Source organism: Diadema antillarum, unplaced genomic scaffold (genome assembly GCF_040938485.1).
Source record: "Diadema antillarum isolate AM-2024a unplaced genomic scaffold, OU_Dant_1.0 seq00000459_RagTag, whole genome shotgun sequence".
Taxonomy (NCBI): Eukaryota; Metazoa; Echinodermata; class Echinoidea; order Diadematoida; family Diadematidae; genus Diadema; species Diadema antillarum.
This window is the reverse complement of record NW_027271430.1, coordinates 330,111-350,604: the sequence shown is the minus strand read 5'-3', so window position 1 is coordinate 350,604 and position 20,494 is coordinate 330,111. Positions and strand designations below refer to the sequence as shown.

The following is a 20,494-nucleotide window of genomic DNA, read 5'->3' as shown; positions in this document are numbered from 1 at the left end:
AATGTTCAAATTTTCGTGGAAAACCAAAAACTTGAAGTATTTTTTTTTGTTTGCTGCTGATCGTTGCTGTTGATTTAGGTTTGCACCAAAACTGACCGCATATAAACCACCCTGTCTGATCAGGCAACGAGAATTAGAATCAATGTGCTTTAAAATCAGATTTCATTATGGCTAAAAGGTGCCTAAGTAGATGGGATAGCGTTCATGGAAACGGTACTGAAAATTGTGAAAATCTACAAAATCATATAGGTATGTATCAGTAATATATTTAGATTACATATGTGTGTGCATATATATATATAAATAAACATATATATAAATATATATATTTATATATGTATATTATATACACACATATACATATATATTTATACATAATTATGTATATATATATATATATATATATATATATATATACATACATATATTTTTTTTTCTCGACAATTCCTTATGAATATTCAAATTATATATGTATTACATTACCGGTATACGTAACTACCCCAGAATAATATATACGATATAATATACTAACAATATTGTATGAGATGCATTTGCTGATACTCTTAAAATCTTTCAGGCCGATTTTTCAGCATGGCAACGGATTGTCTTCGAGCAGTTTTCATAAAAAGAAAAAACCTAATACAACAACAACTCACTTAAAGAAGAAATCCATCCCCAAAATAGATGAAAGAAAGAGAAAAATATTCCCTACAGAACAATACAAAAATGACAAAAATTGGATGAGAAATAAGGAAGATATGATATTTTGAAATTTCTATTTTTTCTGAAACATGTTCTTGATCAGTCCTTATGAATATTCACAAAAGCGAGGTGAGGATGTCATGCTCTCACAATTTCGAATTCATTTCTTCTAAAGAAATGGCAAAAATCTCATACTTCTCCTGTATAAATATAGAACTAGCCTTAAATCGACACAAAATAAAAAAGAACAAATGTTAGGGTATTTCTTAGAATGAGAACACAGTAATTTTCACTTGTATTTCCACAAAATTCACTTTTCTAGCATAATGAAGGCGCACTTCACTAAAAATTGCCATACCCTAAACATAATCATGTCAGTATAAAGTTGACGGAATGTGTAATTTTCCTGAAAATTTTTGATTTTTAATTTCCTGAATTTTTGTGGAAATCCCTTTACATTTTCTTTACATCGTTTTTTTTCCACTAGATATTTATTATTCTACATCAGACATAAATTCATCTGCAGACATAATACATCATAGTATTTCAAATAACATCATAATAGTTCAAATACAATATGATACATATCAAGAAAACAGGTAACTAAAAAGACACCATTTTTTTCTGAAACACTTGCAAGTTTTGATTATTTCTTGCAATAAATTTCTCTTTTTCATAATATTCCCCTATACTATCTTTACATAAATCAAAACGAGGTATTATCTTCTTTATTTTACAAACATAAATTTCGTATCTCACAGGCATAGTATAATACAATTCAATGCCGAATTGTGAATACCACCAAAACCAAATAATCTATTTTCCGTCGTAAATATTATTTCTAACCCCGCGTTAACATTATATATATTTAATATATTGTTGTCCACAAGTACGTCATAACCTCTAGTAGTCTCCTCATCCAGAGGTTCCAACACCAAAACTGTGAAAACTCATAGATTTTGCATCGATTGTCGGATTTTCCTCAAACTTTCATTGATGTGTTCTACTAATGTTGCTGCTTTCAGTCAGTCCACATTGCTCTTGGGGTTTAGGTTCCCTTTAACCATGACATAAAACTATAAATAAATCCTACCACAACCATTATCCTAATCCTTACTTCTAGTTTTCATTTTCCTTATTTATGGACTTGCTAAATTTATGAATATTACTTATTTGGATGATGATTATTAATTTTCTGCAACTGCTTGAACCCTTCAAAGACTCCTGCAACTTAGATCTCCCCGAAAGTGAAAGAATAATCAGCGAGTTGATTGTGGTTTGTTTGTTTGTTTGTCGGTTTGTCTATTTGTTTGTTTGTTTGTTCATTTCCATCTGAGAGGATGGCTGGATAGCCCATATTCAGCTACGCTTAGCTTGTCTTCCATGGGGTCCAGTTGGATGTGAGGTGGGACCACTTCACCGGGTTAAACACCAATTGCTATGAATGAATGAAGTGGGATCTTTTTACGTGCATGAGTTGTGACTCTCTCACACATGGGACCTCCATTTTATGTCCTATCCGAGGGACAAACGGAAGAAGAATCCTTTGTCCTTGGAGAAAATAAAATCAATCGTCGCATCAGGAGCATAATGCGTCGAAAGAGTAAAAAAGCTAGCGCTTCTCTACTCTTTGGTCGTGTCATAGAGTTTTGTCACCCATCATTGTGAAGGCTCCCTTCAACGATGAGGGCAGTATCACTATATGACACTTTATAATACGGCACTGATGACACTCGGAGCTGCCCCTATTACAGATGGCACTGTGAAAGGGACCAGGGAGGTGACATCCCTGGAGGTCACCTCCCTGATGGCACTGACGGCACTGAACTTTATCCACAACCGTCTACTATAGTGGTATACATGTATCACCACCTATATAGGTACAAGGCGAGCTAGTACATCTTCTGTTTCCACCTCCCAGGTATCACTACCCAACAGATTGGGTCCAGGGTCCAGGTCCAGGGTGCTATGATAGCAACTCTTGCTGGAATGGCGATTGTCATGGTAATGACGCGAATCCAGCTTCATTACATATTAGAACATTGACTAAAATGCACTTTTATGGACTGGCATTACTGGAAATTTCAGATTATAGTTAAACCTTAGTCTATTATAATAGAAACAGTAAAAATGTATGTGACAAACACAATATTGAATATAAATGATCTGCATAGGATTAATAGTGAGGAAGTTATGAAATTTCAAAGATTCGCTTTCTTTTTTTTTGCGAAACAGTTCCGAAACAGTTGATATGAATAATTATTGTAATTGAGTGATCAACTCACAGTATTCCATTGAATGTGTAAAAAAAAAGATTACGAAAATTCAACATTTCTGCTCTTAAAGTGTAAAACATAATGTTATTCCTGGTTGAATACACTGTTTCTTCCAAAGAATGATATTAAGTCAAATATATATCAGGATTTGAGACTGCAGCATATTTGCGTTTTATTATATATATTATTATATTTGAAAAAAAAAACACCCTGGAAATATGAGAATAGTATGATGTATACAAACCGCATCTCAAGTTGTGAGCGGATGACATCAACAATTCACCATTTGCATATAGATCTGTTCATATTGACTGTTCAAGAACTACTTCCTGAAAATTAGCAAAACATTATACAATTTCACACCTTGCTTTAATTTTCATCCAACATTGATCAAATTAAATTGTTACTGTTAAAAAGATTTATTCTTCCTTTTCAGATTAACTTTCACCTTGTCCGGAATTCCCGTTTAATCGTTTTGTCATAAACTCACCTTTTGTGTGTGTGTGTGTGTGTTAGTGATCTTACTTTCTCATTACGAAAAACCAAATCAAAGTCCCTGTCTTCGTCCCAAAATACTACAAAAATAAAAATCAAGATAGTACCGGTTTATGAAAAGATGTAATGAATTGCTCAGAATATGTTCATGAAAGGTAAAGAAAGCATTTATCATCATAGTTATAGCGCCGTTATAACATCAGACAATATTATTATCTAAGATACAAATATCTTGATGAAACCTGTGTCATTCTCTTCGTTCGATTTTCGTAGATTTGAGTCTCTTTGAACTTCTGAATTAGTGATGTGAAAATGAATCTTGACCTCTAGGGATATCCTGGAGTCTACCCTTCTGGTCAGAGATGTTAATGTGGTTAATTTGCTGTTGTTGTTCAAGTTCGCAGATCTTATGCAGAGAATTTTATCCTCTAATTTAAGTGTTCAAGAAGATGAATAGGCCTAACAAGTTGATTATTATTGTCCATTACGAGCAGCGGATTTAGGTGATAATATACAAAGTTTTCTTGATAAGCCTGACTACGACTCATATAATTTTATCAGAGCACATTAAGTCCATTAACCTTCTGTGTGACATTTTTGATTACCTGTCCACATGTTTATGTGTGAAATGTGTGCATATTTGACTCGTTGGCATAGAAAAGGTTAATATATTACTTCTTGATCACAATTCATATCCACAACTTCTTTTTTGACGAGTTCTCAGTACAGACTGTCTCTTTCGGCTTGTAACATATACCTGAGTGTTTTGCAAAAAAGGCGTGACCTTTCATGTTCATGTTTCATAAAGAGGTTTATAATGAATGAAAACTGCTCAAAATCATTTTTTTTTTTAATGGTGATAACTCTAGTATTGACATTTAGAGTTTTGGGCAATATTTTATTATTTTATGACTACTATCATACAAACTGCAGTTACTGCAACTGACAATAATGTTTGTGCCATATTAAAGAGGCAAATACGATGGTGCCCTATATTTTTAGGTCAAGCCGACCGGATATGTACAGAAGAATGATGAAACCCCAGACTTGTACAGAAGATAAGAAAGAGCTTTTAAATATGTGAGACATATTACAAGCTGCCAATATTATATTGCTTAGGACAGCTCTAGACACGAATTGTAGCCCTATTTAGTGCTCGACTAAAAGGATAGCAAGCATGTTTTCCACCTTCATTAGAGCAGCGTTTTCCTTTGATTGCTGCCTAAACCTGTCAGGGTAACTGGTATGAAAACTTACTAGCGCTAGTACTCACTGTACTCTGGCAAATGACTGAATAATCCTGGTGTCCGTTCATGAAGTCATCACATTAAAAAACAATCTTTATATACAGTAAATCTCAGGAGCTATATGAGACTTTCAAATCCATCCTTCTATCGAAAAGTCTCTCAAAAAACGCTCATGAAACCAACGGAACTCTGAGCTACAATAAATGCACAGTTTACTCTGCCCGCGCCTCAATTTTACTGACCAATCAGAGACCACCACACGAGCAAGATCTCGCCCCTAATTTGCATAATTGACATATTCGCCATTGCTTGAGCAGGGGATCGGCCGTCGGTCCTGCTCAGGAAATTGCACTTCTTGAATTTTTCCATTTTTTCTGAAGGGATAAGCAACCAAAATGGTTCCAACTTATCCTTAAAGACATCATTGATCTGGATGGAGGGCTTTGGCCCGTGGATGGGCTGTCTTTCATGGCGATTTCGTCGCTAGAAAGCAGGTATGAATGACAGACTCGTACGTAGCAAAAACACGGAAAGGAACTCTATATAAAGTCTATGGAGGTACACGCACTGGTACGTGGACGAGTACATGGTGATTCTATACATGTCTCGTATGGGCGCCTGCATGGCTTCAGTATCTGTACTCTGGTGTGATGCACAAACGTACAACCGTGTAGCAGTGTCGCCGTGCTGGGCACACTGCTTTGCTTTTGCCTTTGTGCACGCGCGATCGGCAATGTTACATGAGTTTGTTGCGTGCCTGAAAATAAGAAGCGAGCTTGCCCATGTGATCAAAATTGTAGAATTAGCTGATGAAAAGTGCATAGGTATGCTAAGATGTTACATTGTTGGCATGGGAAAGCTGCAATGCTCAAAAAGTGTGTGATGTGTGATTTATGCTGCTTGGTACCACAAAAAGCTGCAAATCCTGCATGTGTAAATTGTAGAATTACTCTAGCACAATTCACAAGTCAGTGTCAAATGAAATCTTCCATCAATGTTCATGATCTTGTGTGTGAATTTTGTTTCTTCTTTCCACTTTCGTTCATCTTGGTTAAAGGACAAGTTCACCTTCATAAACATGAGGATTGAGAGAATGCAACAATATTAGTAGAACACATCGGTGAAAGTTTGAGGAAAATTGGACAATCGATGCAAAAGTTATGAATTTTTAAAATTTTTGTGTTGGAACCGCTGGATGAGGAGACTATTATAGCTTGTGAGTCATATGCGTACAACAGTATAAAGAACATGTAAAAGAAAATTCAACATATTTTCACTTTTTTCGCATAATAAAAGAGCTCTTGGCTTGCCTCTTTCTAAAGGCAGGGGGAATAATATTGCCCATAACATTTGTCGGTAACGAGTCAGGGGAATGTGTACTTTTTTCAAAAGATGGAATTTTGTGAAACTCTCTTTATATTTTCCTTATATTGTTGTACGCAAGTTATTCATACACTGCAGTAGTCTTCTCATCCAGCGGTTGCTGCACAAAAATTTTAAAAATTCATAACTTTTGAACGGATTGTCTGATTTTCCTCAAACTTTCAATGATGTGTTCTACTAATATTGCTACATTCTCTTAATCCTTATGTTTATAAAGGTGAACTTGTCCTTTAATAAAATAGTGGTGTGTCATTTTCTGCCTCCTTTGCACATGTGTTGCATGCTGCTTAACATGACTCGGTATTGCTAGTGAAGACGGACGGGAGACTGCTGCAGTAGAGTTTGTTGTCCAGTCAGGAAAACCAGTTGAGGATGGACTGATTTTTGCGACAACAGTCGACATGCATTCCCCACATTACGGTTTGCACTCCCACCGTTCATGAGCGATGACGTCATGTCTTGCTCAGCACACTGCGCACACCATGTCGTTTATCCCTACCCTATCATAGCAGACGACGGCAAACATTGTTCTAACTGGGGTTAGTAACGTTAGGCCTATTGGTCGATGATCGCCTTGCTATCTCTATTATTGAAAGGTTTTCCCTCATTGGTCGGGTTGTTCTCCCACAATGCCTTTTTAAATGACATCATTGCTTTCTTCCATTCATAAGCTTTACGTTGCCACCGAAGTGGATATCTGCTCCTCTGTGCTGTGGCTCTTTTGGAAAACGAGATAAATTTTCCTTGTAATTTTGCCATTTATCATGGAATTTTCCAGCAATGTGTGCCAGGAATGTCATCAAATGAGTAGTTTTTGTAGTCGCAGTTTCTACATGCATTATTTTCATTCGTGCATTTTTTTAATGAACTCTCAAGCATTTTATTTGTGTTTTGATTCTACTTTTAGTATGTGCGAGTGTGTGCAGTGTATGTGCGAGGATATTTTAAGTGCATAGATCAATCTTCAAAATGTTAGATTTCCGAAGCGAACGACCTACTCGATACTTCTGCAGTGCGCAGCGAGGCTGTCAGGGTACATATAAACGGGTGACGAGAGTAAGATACATGTAGCTTGCAGTGACTACACGCGCTGTGCATGTGTTGGCAGGAAAACAAGCTAGACACACGGCCAGTGCAGCTGCAGTGCCGTGGTTCAGCCAGCCAGCAACGAGGAACGACCTTGCAAGCGCACAGCGGAGTGGAGAGAGCCTGAAAGAGAAGAGGCCAAATATTTTTAGCTCTCTCCTGACTATACACAGCCCAGTTGCTGTAAAAGCGCGATAAGGCTGTACTAGATGGTGCACAACAAAGCAAACACAATGGCCCTAATTCACGAAGGTGGTACAATTGAAACTGTGGTTTAAACCATGGACAATTTGTATGGAGCGCGTAGTGTTGCATGGCCTATTTCGTTTCGAAATCGGTCATTACATTAACAAAATGTCATTTCGTCGACGAAATGACTTATTTTGTAGCGAATTGGCCATGCGACACGTGACACTCCGTACAAATTGTCCATGGTTTAAACCATGGTTTTTATTGTACCACCTTCGTAAATTTGGGCCAAAGTGAACATGCCGATTACGTTGAGTTTTGATACTTAACATCATTTTTGTCACCTCAAACTCATTAAAGACAATCATTATTAATTAGACTTTATGTCTATGTTATCGACATTGACATGCACAATTTACAAATTACTGTAAACTAAGATTATATGCAGGGTTTGCGAACGGTACATTGTCTTTCACTGACAGCCATTTTGAATTAATCGGGAGTTTACACGGCGTATAATCTAGTTTTCTAACATGTCTTTTGAGTTCTAGATTAAGTGTAGTGAATTCACATGCTAAACCACAAGCTCAAAAATACAAAGTAAGAAAAATTAGAATATCTCCCAAATCCCTGTTATTCTGAACAGTGGATATGCCTTAGCTAAGAGTTTTTGAGATTTTCAACTGAGCTATTGCAGTTTTCTACTTTACAATTGCTTTTATACTGCATACTCCTGACGTGAGGTGACTAGTGGGTCTTGTACGTGGCGAGTAATAGATCCACTTCAGTTTGCACTGCCACCCTTCATGAGCGATGATGTCATATCTTGCTCAGTACACTGCAGGTACCATGCCGTTGCAGACGATACGGGGAGATTTACACATGTTGCCTAGCTGGATAGTTCGAGATAAGGTCCCCTCACAAGGCAAAATTTCATCTTTGCTCAATATTGACATATTTGGTATCATTTTGAAGCTTATGAGTTGAAGTTTTGATTTCCATGGAGGAAAAAATGATATCGTGTAAATTTATGCAAATTTCAAGGGCTTCATTTGCATAAATGTAAAACACGGCGTTACATATGGGACATTTATAAAAATTCATATTTATTCAAAGGAAAGCAAATGATATTTGATTAATATGTGGACATAAGAAGTTCATCAAATAGTTTAACTTAGTAAGAAAATTTAGGGATTATGCAAATGATTATGCAAATTAGCTCGTGTCCTATCATGAGATGTTCCATACGTAACAAATTGAGGTAATTTTTTTAGGTTTTTTCTGAAATTGCTAAGGTTATTTGAATGCCCTTTTGGAAAGTTCTAATTTATTGTTCAGAGAAATTAAATACCATAGAAAAAAGAAAAAACAGTGAAAGCAATATTTTTTATTAGGCATTGAAATAATGTTACGTATGGGACAAATGCGTTACGTATGGGACATCCTCATACATATTGCATGTGAATGCATGTAGCTAGCTGGGAAGGTCTCTCAGTACACAAATAGTCAATCATCCTGGAGAAAGCATCCCAACTTTGTAGCTACTTTTTGAGTTATAGACACTTGAAACAATAATGTACTTGAGTGAACAATTTTCAGAAAGGGGGAGGGAAGATGGCAAAATACACAATGAAAATCAGCATTAAAGGGATGATATAGTTCTGGTTGAGACCTAATTTCAGGTTTCTAACATTTTTTGGTGAGATAATGAGAAACCTCTTATGAAATATGAAAGAGCATAATAATTTTATGAGGAATTCAACGTTTATTTGATAATAATTGGCTTTGAAATGGCTGAGATATCCAAAACAGAGTGATTCTAATGAAGTGTGGGACCCACACTTTATTACGATCGCTTTGTTTTACTTTGTTTTTGGATGTTTCAGTCATTCCGAACCCGATTTTCATCAAATTAGCTTTGAATTCCTCTTAAAATGGTATGTTCTGTACTATATCATATGTGTTTTCTTGGTACCTCGCAAAAAGTTAAAAGCCCAATTCTCATCTCCACCAATACTGTACCATCCCTTTAAAGGGATGGTATAGTTTTTGTAGAAATGGGGATTCAGTTTTCAACATTTTATGAGATGACTGGAAACCAATGATATGAATTATTAAAGAGCGTACAATTCTAAGACTAGAGGAATTCAAAGTTAATTTGATGGAGATCCAATTTGAAACGGTTGTGATATTAAAAAGATAAAGTAAAATGATTTTTTTTTTTTTTTATTGCAAGTGATGCACAAATTGTCCTTATTCAGTTTTCAGTAGTAGCCACAACAAAATTCATGGGTATACATACTGAGGTGTGACTCAATTCAATGACCTGACTGCCAGACAGACATCATACATCTATTCGATTACTGGAATTCCACGCAGCAGGTATTGTTTATTTATTGAAATTAATATTTCTTGTGTCAAGTTGTTTTTTGCTGAAACCAAATGGCAAACTGCCCTTCTTCAATGGAAGTAAACACTTTAAACTATTCAATTTTTTAGTAGTAACTATCCTGATAAAAATAGGGCATACATACTCAGGTTGGTCATAAAAAATATAGAAAATGATTGAATATGATTATGATGGTAAATATTTGTGGGATATTGTTCCCTTGACAATCTGAATCAGTATTTGAGTAATTTCAACAGATTCCACCACAATGATTATGCAAAAATTTGTTTATGGGTATTTTGCAAAATTATTTTGCAAAATACCCATAAACATGGTTCTCCACACACTAAACGAATGGGGGACAAAGGGCATGCATACTCAGGTTGGTCATAAAAATATAAAAATATGATTGAATTTGACTATGATGGTGAATATTTGGGGAATATTGTTTCCTTGACAATCTGGATCAGTATTTGAGTAGTTTCAACTGATTTTACTTCAATAATTATGCAAAATACCCATAAACATGGTTCTTCACACACTAAATGAATAGGGGACAAAGTGTCCCATACGTAACTGTCCCATACGAAACATGTCATGTCTGTCTTTAATTAGAATCTGTAATTAGAGCTTTTTGCCTAATGACATGAAACTTACCTGTGATAATCTTGAGTGTTGTGACTTTCATCACAGTGAGTTACAGGTTGTAGAATGAAATACTTTCAGAGAGTTTTGAGGTTGAAAAAAATGTTCAAAAGAACAAAATTTTTCTGGTCCCATACGTAACGGCACATATTTTCTCTTCTGGAATAATTGTCATGGTCATTTTTCTCAATTTTTTACATGATTATACTTCTCCTAGATATCAATCACCATGATAAAGTTCAATATGATCAAAGGCCATTAACACTATTTTTCAGGTCATAAAAGTCTCCGAATGTCCCATACGTAACGCGCGTGTTATCTTGGACTTGCCCCTTTCTGCTCCAAGACAGGTTGCATGGACTACAACTGTAGTTGCAGGTCGTGAGTTCTTGGGTTGTTCGACACTGGGTCTCTCCGGTGCTTCTTCTGCCTTCTGGGGGCCGTGGGGCCAACATGAAAAAAGTCAGCTGGCTAGGGGAACTTTCTTGTGAGATGACCAAACCATTTGACTTCTTGTTGTTTTAATTTGGTGTATGATGGATGTTGTGCCAATCAGGTTTCTGATGGTCTCATTACTGACCATATCCCTCCTTGGTGTTTGATAGTCATCAATACCAGAAAAGATGAAAGTTGGCATTTTTTTTCCTCTCTATCTCTCTCTCAAAAAAAATCATGTTAGCTACAGTATGTCTATATGTGTTTCCTCACTACACAAGTGGTCGACCCCCCCCCCCCCCCCCCTTAATGCACTTTTCATTTTGAAATGCATGGAACATGTGTATGTGTAGTTCCACTTCAAGTGATTTTTGTTTTAAAAATGTACACAGAAGTTAGTGATGTCATTGCAAATGCACATGTTTGCATGCACATGTGGTGTACTTTTGTACTGTGTATGATACTTTTGCCTGTTTGAGTAGTTACTTTGTGTTGCTTAGACAATGCTGATGAAATTTAGTGTTCTTGTATACTTTTTAAATGATTTTTTTTTTTTTTTTTACATAAAACTAGTATTACTTGTAGATATCTGATATCATTCACATCCTTGGGTAAAAACTGAATGCAATGGCTTTGAAGTGTCATTATACAATTACAGCAATGGGGGCACAATTCAAAGTATGTACAGATGTGATATCTTATAACAGATCTGATTGATAGCCGTTGCCATTATTTTGTGTATGGTTTTAATTTTTCAGCTGAAGATAGGTTTGTGTTTTTAAAGTCTTTCAGGATTTTTACTCCATGTGGACCATATGCTGTATAAAAATGGAGTAACCAGAGATATAAAATCACAATGAATTGGAGAAGTTTTATCAGTATTCTGCCTGTTGCATGCCATGTGGAAAACTGGAAACACTATATTTAGTTCTGCCAGATTGTAGATGCTTTAAATAGTGCGTGATGTCCCCTTTAAAAGATGTTCTCTAGAATTGTGTGTGATCATGGCGTATTTGTTATCATTCTTTGCAGGGCTGCTAGGGAATAATGCAGAGAGAGGAAGGATCTGGTCATAACCCTTTTGGGACATCAGGAGAGGTCAGTGAAGGACAGGGAGTCATCTCCTTGGACACCCAGCTGCAGCAGGTTGTTCTCGGTGCAGCGCTGCGTGGTGGTGGTTTGGCTATCAGACCACAACGCTTGTCAGTGTCTGTGGCTCAGCCAGCTCAACCATCACAGCTGCAAGTCCTACAAGCCGTGGCTGGCAGCCACAGTGCTTTTCCCACTCAGGGAACACCTACATCGGTGGCTTTACATGTCCAGGGACACCCACTTCAAGTTTTCTCTCCTGAATTAATGCCATTTGGGGAATACCAAGTCCAGCAAGCGGGACAAAGATCGCCCGCAGCGACACAGCGGCAAGTCGTGTCATCACCTGTGAGGAATGTGATCGACCCAAGAACAGGATTTGCCCATGTCAGTTTGAGATCCCCCGGCAGTGTGGCAGATCCATTTGCATTTCAGGATGTGTATGGACGCCAGCTTGTCAGCGGCTCAAATTTCTGTGAGCCCATCGCAGTACAACCTCTCCCTCCTCCCAACCAGCAGCCCTTGGGGACGGTGCACCATCTTGGCCAAGGGTCGAGTGACAGGGTCTCTCCAGTAAGGAACTTTTCTGCCGAGCAAGGACCGGGCGGCGTATTAAGTTCGCCAAACCAGAAAAGTCCCCCGAGGAGACACAGCAGTCACAGCCCTACCAGGGGACCTATACCAGGGAGTCACAGCCCTGTGAGATACGGCACCCCCTCATCCCACCCCATCAGCCCTTCGCGGACAAACCCTCTTCCGTCCAGTCCAGTGAAATCCCTGTTAAGGAAAACAACCATGAGCGTAACAGACGAGGAGCCACCACTAAAGGTGGTGGAACTACGGAGAAAAACTCTTGAGGAAAAGAGAAAAACTCTGAAAGAGTTGCAAAACTCAAACTCTGAAAAACTGATGGAACTTTTCTTCCTTCAGCAAGGTAACAATATGATGGACTATTTATTATGGAAGAAAAAACAACCGGATCTACATTTACAAACTTTCCTGAAGAGTAAGCAACTTGAGGAAAAGGTTCAGGAGCGCAATATAAACGATGAGGTGAGTGATGCAGACATTCCTGTTTTGTTACCTTTACATTGAAACTGTAAAATGCATCTCTGTATGGGTGATAATATCAGGAGATGCATAAAGAAGGATGTTAGAGGCATTATTTCATAGAGTAATATGTAAAGGTCATATTTTTGTATATTAAGTTATATCTTCTTATCTACTCTCTTCGTCTTTGATTTATACCTATTTTGAATTCATGTGTATGATTAGACTAGCTTTGTGTAGTTCAGAAAGCTGCACTCACTGTTATACTCACAATTTGCAGGTGAAAGTTATTACCTCTGGAACAAGCAATGTACCTCTAAGTACCCCTGTGGCCATTTCAACTCAACTGCCGCCGGAGGTCACAGCTCTCTCCGCCCAGCTGAAGAAAAGGGATGGTGCGGCCGAGGAGACTGTCAAGAAGGCCCAACCAGTGCCGGCCAGCCCTGCTCCTGTGGAGTCCCGCAAGAGAACGAGCAGCCAAGCTGGTCTCAATGAATCGGGCGAAGAGCGTTCTATCAAATTGAGCCTGGGTGGCGTCGACGTTGTGACCAAGGCAGAAGTACCTACTGCAGGTGAGTGATCTTCTATCGTTGTATATCTTATTTGAATATTTGTGTATAGCCCAGAAACACAAGACAACCTTTAAAAAGTTCTACATACACCTGTTCTCAAAAAGCATCACCTTTCATGGTAGTGGGTCAAGTTGTCTGACTTGGAGGAGCAAGAATGCACTGGTTGTTCCTACATGTGGTGTAATGTGTACAAGGGTGCCAATTTCAAAAAGTAGCATTGTGGTAGTGCATGACATGTAATTGCAAATGACAAATATTTTAAAACTCTTCGCACATGATAGTGGAAGAGAACAAATGTACATATAGGTCAAACAGGTGAGGAAGTAAAAGTTAGAATAAAAGCAATGTAATCAGTTTTCCCAAAGTTGCAATCAAATGATGATCCTGCATTCCAATAACTCTATCAACCTTTGCTTCACATGTCTTTGTCTTCAGGTGCTGTGCCAACCATCACAGTAATCCCAGCAACACCATCGACAACAAAAAGACCGGATGGTGAGGAGAAAGCACCATCCTTCACCAAGGTCACTGCAGATGCATCAGATAACAGGCTTAGTTCAGGTAATTAGCTTGTTTCTTGCTGTTGGAATTTTTGAGTCCTTCATTTGAGTCCTAGATTTCGTGCTAATGATTTTATTTGGTATGCTGAAAATGTGCTGAAATGTGCATGTTGTAACTTGTGCTGATGTATTAGGGTTCATACAGCCAAATTACGTAATGTTGTTGATGATAGCTCTGATAAACTTGCCGCATATTGGTGTTTGTAAAATGGTAACCTTGATCAGGGAACAATTATCTTCAGGATTGAAGAGGCAGATAACCCTCGAGTAGTAGTAGAAGTAGGCGAAGGAAGATCAGACCAACATGTCGGGCAGTCAATGAAGAGCGTTAGAAAATATTTTTTTGATGCCCCCCCTCCCCCTTTGTCAAACTGGCTCCTATCAGAAAACTGTGTACATCTTCTCTTGACAGGTCTCCAAACCATCAGGCGGAATGTCAGTGCACCAGCTGGTCAACTTGTACCCAAGACGGTCAAATCTCCTCACTCTGCGGCAGCCATCAGAGAACGGCAGGCCACGAGGCAGCAATCTCTGTCGGCTGTCTACGACTACACGATAGGTTCTCAAGAGATGATCGTGGAAAGAGCAAAACAGGTAAGTTCACCTTTCCTCTCCATATTTAAGTGCAGAACAGGTTTGGAGGACGGTGATGCGATTGAAGCAGGGATTGTTATTGTCCCTCCTAAGTGACATATCCATTTCCCAAATTGACTGTTAAATCTCAAGGTGCACGGATGGTGGAATGCTAGTGAGTCTTAGGAAGGCATGCGGGTTCGGATGTTGGCATGAGATGTTTCTGTTGGTTTCAGTCATCGAGGATGGAGTGCAAGGGGTCGGCAGAATTCTCTGTGTCTGCTGGTGTATAAAACACTCCAGAAAGTAAAGTGGCATCTTTACACTCTCAGGTTATGCTTCTCATGACGTAACTTGAATTTTGGTATTCCTACAATCTCTTTCATGGATTCCTCTTTCTGTTCCAATTGTTTTCCCTCTGTTCTATCTTCAGTGCAGTAACAAACTGAAGATACAACCAAGTTTGTATGGTTGGTAGTCAGTTCTACCTGTTGTTTTAATCACTGTGTCATCACAAAATTCTGAGAATATGTTTACACGTGGTGCAGTGTTTCAGGTCATAGACAACCCATATCTAAATCTTGACAGAAATTGACACTAGTTACTGTATAAACATTCATAGATGAACTTATTGAATTTTGATGTCCTAAGGTAAAGGGGAGAAAAACATTAGATAGACAGGGTGGTTCACAACTTGAAATTTGAGCATGTTGCAAGCTCAGAATCTGAGAATATTGCAGAAATTGTATGTGCGCGGATCGCACATCACGAGCACGTAGTGAGCAATATTTCGCAGGTTATCTCTCTTTGTGTTGCTCACATTCAATGTTCTCTCTCATGTTTTGCACACAAATATCTGAGTACCAGGTAGTTTGAGGTTTCTTATCTTTTGCATACGTTTTTCACATTTTGAATACGTTTTATCTTGAGCTTGTTGCAAATTCTTGAGGATATTGCACAACATGTTGCTGACTTCTGAGGATGTTACACAAGATTTGAGGATGTTGCGCAAGAATTTGAGCATGTTGCAGCGACATGCTGAAACCCATAGTGGACCACCCTGGATAGAATACAAGAATGACTTCATAATGATTGATTGTCATTCTAGAGGACATGTATCAAGTCTCAGAGCTTCAATTCCCCCTTATTCTGCATGAGGCTTCATGAAAACTGATATTTTTTTATGTTTGTATGAGGGGAAATGAAAATCTCCCTGATTTAGAAATGTTTTGCCTGTTGAGTTGCATGTAACACACAGGTATCTCCCTGGCAGCTTTTTGGCGTCTCCCTGATTTTGATGTGTGAATGTTGGCAGCTCTGCAGTTTCCTGTGATTCAAGATTCTTTCTGCTCTGTAAACACAGGAAGCCCAGGTGATGCAGAGGATAGCAGAGCTGAGGAAGGAAGGCCTGTGGTCTGCCAAGCGTCTGCCCCGAGTCCAGGAACCGCCTCGGCACAAGACCCACTGGGACTACCTCTTGGAAGAGATGCAGTGGCTGGCAGCAGACTTTGCTCAGGAACGAAGGTGGAAGAAGAACGCTGCCCGAAAGGTGAGTTGTCATTCATGAGGGACCACATTGTTGTGTTCATGCACTTCATCGTTATACGATGCACATTTGACAGGCTTTGAGTGAAATTCCTGTCCCATTTCTGTGTGCTGGCTGTAAAAAAAAAATAAATAGATAAAATAAAATCAACAAAAAGACCAGTTCAAGTTATATTGGAATTTCATTGTTTTTCAGAAGAATTAAAACTTACCATCATTGAGTTTGTAGATTTTTTATAGAATGTGTAGTATTACTCATTAGTATACTTGGGTGTGTTTTACAGCCTTAGTTGCTCTTCAGACCTTCTAGATGATGACTTGCAATAACATGTAGTAAAGTCTAGAAATGAGACAAAGAAATAGCATGTAGTCGCTTTTGTGTTCAGCATTCACTGTGTCAATGCCAAACATTAGAGGAATTCCTCACAGCTTCTGCATCTCTGTCCATTGTCTATGGCAGTTGGTGCGAGCCGTGGCCAAGTATCACCAGGAGCAGGAGGCCAAGGAGTTGAGGGCGGAGAAGGAGGAGGTCCAGAAGCTCAAGAAGATCGCTGGGAACATTGCCAAGGAGATCAAAGCCTTCTGGGCCAACATTGAAAAAGTAAGGACGGCTTCTGTGCGTCAAAGAAGTTATGTACAATCAGCTTCAAAAAAGTTGGAGAGTGTCTAAGCGCAGAGATTGTATAACCAAAAATCCTTGTGTGTTTTGCAGTGAAGTTTGTAAATGTAAAGATGAAAATGCTTTGCAAATATGTATCTTCACTGTCCCCTCAGGTTACAGTTGTGTAATATTTCAATCTTGCAATTTTCATATGCTCCCTTTTCTGTGTCACATTGTTACTTCGTACAAAATCGGAATAGGCATCATTTCTGAAGTTGATATCATTAGGTCTTTGTGTTAATTGTCATGCCACAGCCAGAGATGATGGCAAGTAGAAAATTGACATACTGTCGATGTAAGTATGGAGTATATACCAAGATGCTACATTGTATCATTGCCACTGTGGGAATGGAAGGTGTGGATCTTCCCACACCTACCCCCATTTTGGTGGTGGCTAGATTATCACTCGGGTCATGACTGCTTCTGTCTTTGCTTATTCAACTGTAGCATTTGCAGCAATGGATCATGGCACAATATATTTCTCTTTTCTTCATCCTGCTAAACGCCTTTCAAGTTGTCTCTTCAGATTGCTGGAAATCAATATCTACCTGTTAACTCAACAAACTGCAGATACAGTGATTCTATTTTTAAAACAAGGAAAAGTAGAAATTACGCGGTGCGTAACATATGTCCCCGCCGGAAGTAGCATTTTGTAACAAAATGTGCAATATAGGTAAAAAATCAAGGTCAAAGGTCAAAGAAGTCAAAGGTCAAAATTCTGTGTAGAAGTTTTGAAGCCCTCACCTAGTGCCATCACATAAAGCAAATGGAATCGAAATTGGGTTAGAAATGGCGAAGGAGTAGCATTTTGTAGCCAATGTACAATATAGGTCAAAAATCAAGGTCAAAGGTCAAAGAAGACAAAGGTCAAAATTCTGTGTAGAAGTTTTGAAGCCCTCACCTAGTGCTGTCACATAAAGCAAACGGAATCGAAATCGGGTTAGAAATGGCGAAGGAGTAGCATTCTGTAGCAAAATGCACAATATAGGTCAAAAATCAAGGTCAAAGGTCAAAGAAGTCAAAGGTCAAAATTCTGTGTAGAAGTTTTGAAGCCCTCAACTAGTGCCATCATATAAAGCAAACGGAATCGAAATCGGGTTAAAAATGGCGAAGGAGTAGCATTTCGTAGCAAAATGTACAATATAGGTCAAAAATCAAGGTCAAAGGTCAAAGAAGTCAAAGGTCAAAATTCTGTGTAGAAGTTTTGAAGCCCTCACCTAGTGCCATCACATAAAGCAAACGGAATCGAAATCGGGTTAGAAATGGCGAAGGAGTAGCATTTTGTAGCAAAATGTACAATATAGGTCAAAAAATCAAGGTCAAAGGTCAAAGAAGTCAAAGGTCAAAATTCTGTGTAGAAGTTTTGAAGCCCTCACCTAGTGCCATCACATAAAGCAAACGGAATCGAAATCGGGTTAGAAATGGCGAAGGAGTAGCATTTTGTAGCAAAATGTACAATATAGGTCAAAGGTCAAGGTCAAAGGTCACGACTGAAATTCTGTGTAGTGCTATCATATAAAGCAAACAGAATCAAAATTGGCTCATAAATGACAGAGAAGTAGCAAATTGAAGATTTTGATCACACACGGACGCACACACGGACACACGGACACACGGACACACGGACGGACGGACGGACAGACGGACGGACACACGGACACACACACGTACGGAGCCCGTTTCATAGTCCCCTGCTCGAACTCGTTCGGCGGGGACAAAAAGTTGAAAAAGTGTCTCCTCAATGACTTTGTGTAGCACATTACATAAGGCATTATCTTATACCAAGTGGTACACAGTACATTATTGTCCCCGCCGAACGAGTTCGAGCAGGGGACTATGAAACGGGCTCCGTACGTGTGTGTGTCCGTGTGTCCGTCCGTCTGTCCGTCCGTCCGTCCGTGTGTCCGTGTGTCCGTGTGTCCGTGTGTGCGTCCGTGTGTGATCAAAATCTTCAATTTGCTACTTCTCTGTCATTTATGAGCCAATTTTGATTCTGTTTGCTTTATATGATAGCACTACATGGGAGCTTTGAAACTTCTACACAGAATTTCAGTCGTGACCTTTGACCTTGACCTTTGACCTATATTGTACATTTTGCTACAAAATGCTACTCCTTCGCCATTTCTAACCCGATTTCGATTCCGTTTGCTTTATGTGATGGCGCTAGGTGAGGGCTTCAAAACTTCTACACAGAATTTTGACCTTTGACTTCTTTGACCTTTGACCTTGATTTTTTGACCTATATTGTACATTTTGCTACAAAATGCTACTCCTTCGCCATTTCTAACCCGATTTCGATTCCGTTTGCTTTATGTGATGGCACTAGGTGAGGGCTTCAAAACTTCTACACAGAATTTTGACCTTTGACTTCTTTGACCTTTGACCTTGATTTTTGACCTATATTGTACATTTTGCTACGAAATGCTACTCCTTCGCCATTTTTAACCCGATTTCGATTCCGTTTGCTTTATATGATGGCACTAGTTGAGGGCTTCAAAACTTCTACACAGAATTTTGACCTTTGACTTCTTTGACCTTTGACCTTGATTTTTGACCTATATTGTGCATTTTGCTACAGAATGCTACTCCTTCGCCATTTCTAACCCGATTTCGATTCCGTTTGCTTTATGTGATAGCACTAGGTGAGGGCTTCAAAACTTCTACACAGAATTTTGACCTTTGTCTTCTTTGACCTTTGACCTTGATTTTTGACCTATATTGTACATTGGCTACAAAATGCTACTCCTTCGCCATTTCTAACCCAATTTCGATTCCATTTGCTTTATGTGATGGCACTAGGTGAGGGCTTCAAAACTTCTACACAGAATTTTGACCTTTGACTTCTTTGACCTTTGACCTTGATTTTTTACCTATATTGCACATTTTGTTACAAAATGCTACTTCCGGCGGGGACATATGTTACGCACTGCGTAATTTCTACTTTTCCTTGTTACATACTACTTCGTAGTTACGGCTCTTACATTTAGCAGAAGCGAATAGTGTGTGAAATTCTTAACGGATATTGAATGATTCCGTAGACAGTATGATTTTCCTTTGGCTGACGACAATGTGTTGTTAGCATGCTGAGAAGAAAACTGGTTTGTGATTAGCTGTAGTAAGGGAATGTAATACAGATGCTTGTCACTTGAGGTCTGATTTATACACAGGGCCAACGTGTTTGTTTGTTTTTTTAAACCCTGTTTAGGTCGTGCAATATAAGCAACAGAGCAGGTTAGATGAACGCCGTAAGAAGGCTCTCGATCTCCAGCTAGACTTCATCGTGGGTCAGACAGAGAAGTATTCGTCCTGGCTGACAGAGGGCCTCAACACCAGCACAGCGGGGTCATCGGTCCATGGCTCCTTGGGGTCCAGTCCTCTCTCTGACCATGGGGCGGAAGGTGATGGTGAGTCCAGCCTCTGCTCTAAATGTTCATTCAGATAGAGACCTGATGTGATTTTATGCCTGTTCCACCCATCAAACTAGATATTTAATACGAAAGATTTTGATCACCAGTAGTGGTATTGAAAGAGTAGGATGAAGTGAGGATAAGGGGTTTGCATTTTTACCTGAATTTCAATAATGTGCAGGACAACCCT

General features: G+C 38.8%; 1 protein-coding gene across 1 annotated transcript in view; it reads left to right on the top strand.

Moving 5' to 3' along the window:
- The first annotated feature begins 5,008 nt into the window (after positions 1-5,008).
- LOC139733006 (helicase domino-like) overlaps positions 5,009-20,494 on the top strand; it is a 77,193-nt gene continuing 61,707 nt past the window's right edge. The window contains 8 exon segments of the mRNA XM_071643849.1: positions 5,009-5,214; positions 11,880-12,989; positions 13,267-13,558; positions 13,994-14,119; positions 14,531-14,712; positions 16,055-16,240; positions 16,697-16,837; positions 20,103-20,301. Of these exon segments, the coding sequence (XP_071499950.1) occupies positions 11,895-12,989; positions 13,267-13,558; positions 13,994-14,119; positions 14,531-14,712; positions 16,055-16,240; positions 16,697-16,837; positions 20,103-20,301 (2,221 nt within the window). The 5' untranslated portion in view covers positions 5,009-5,214; positions 11,880-11,894.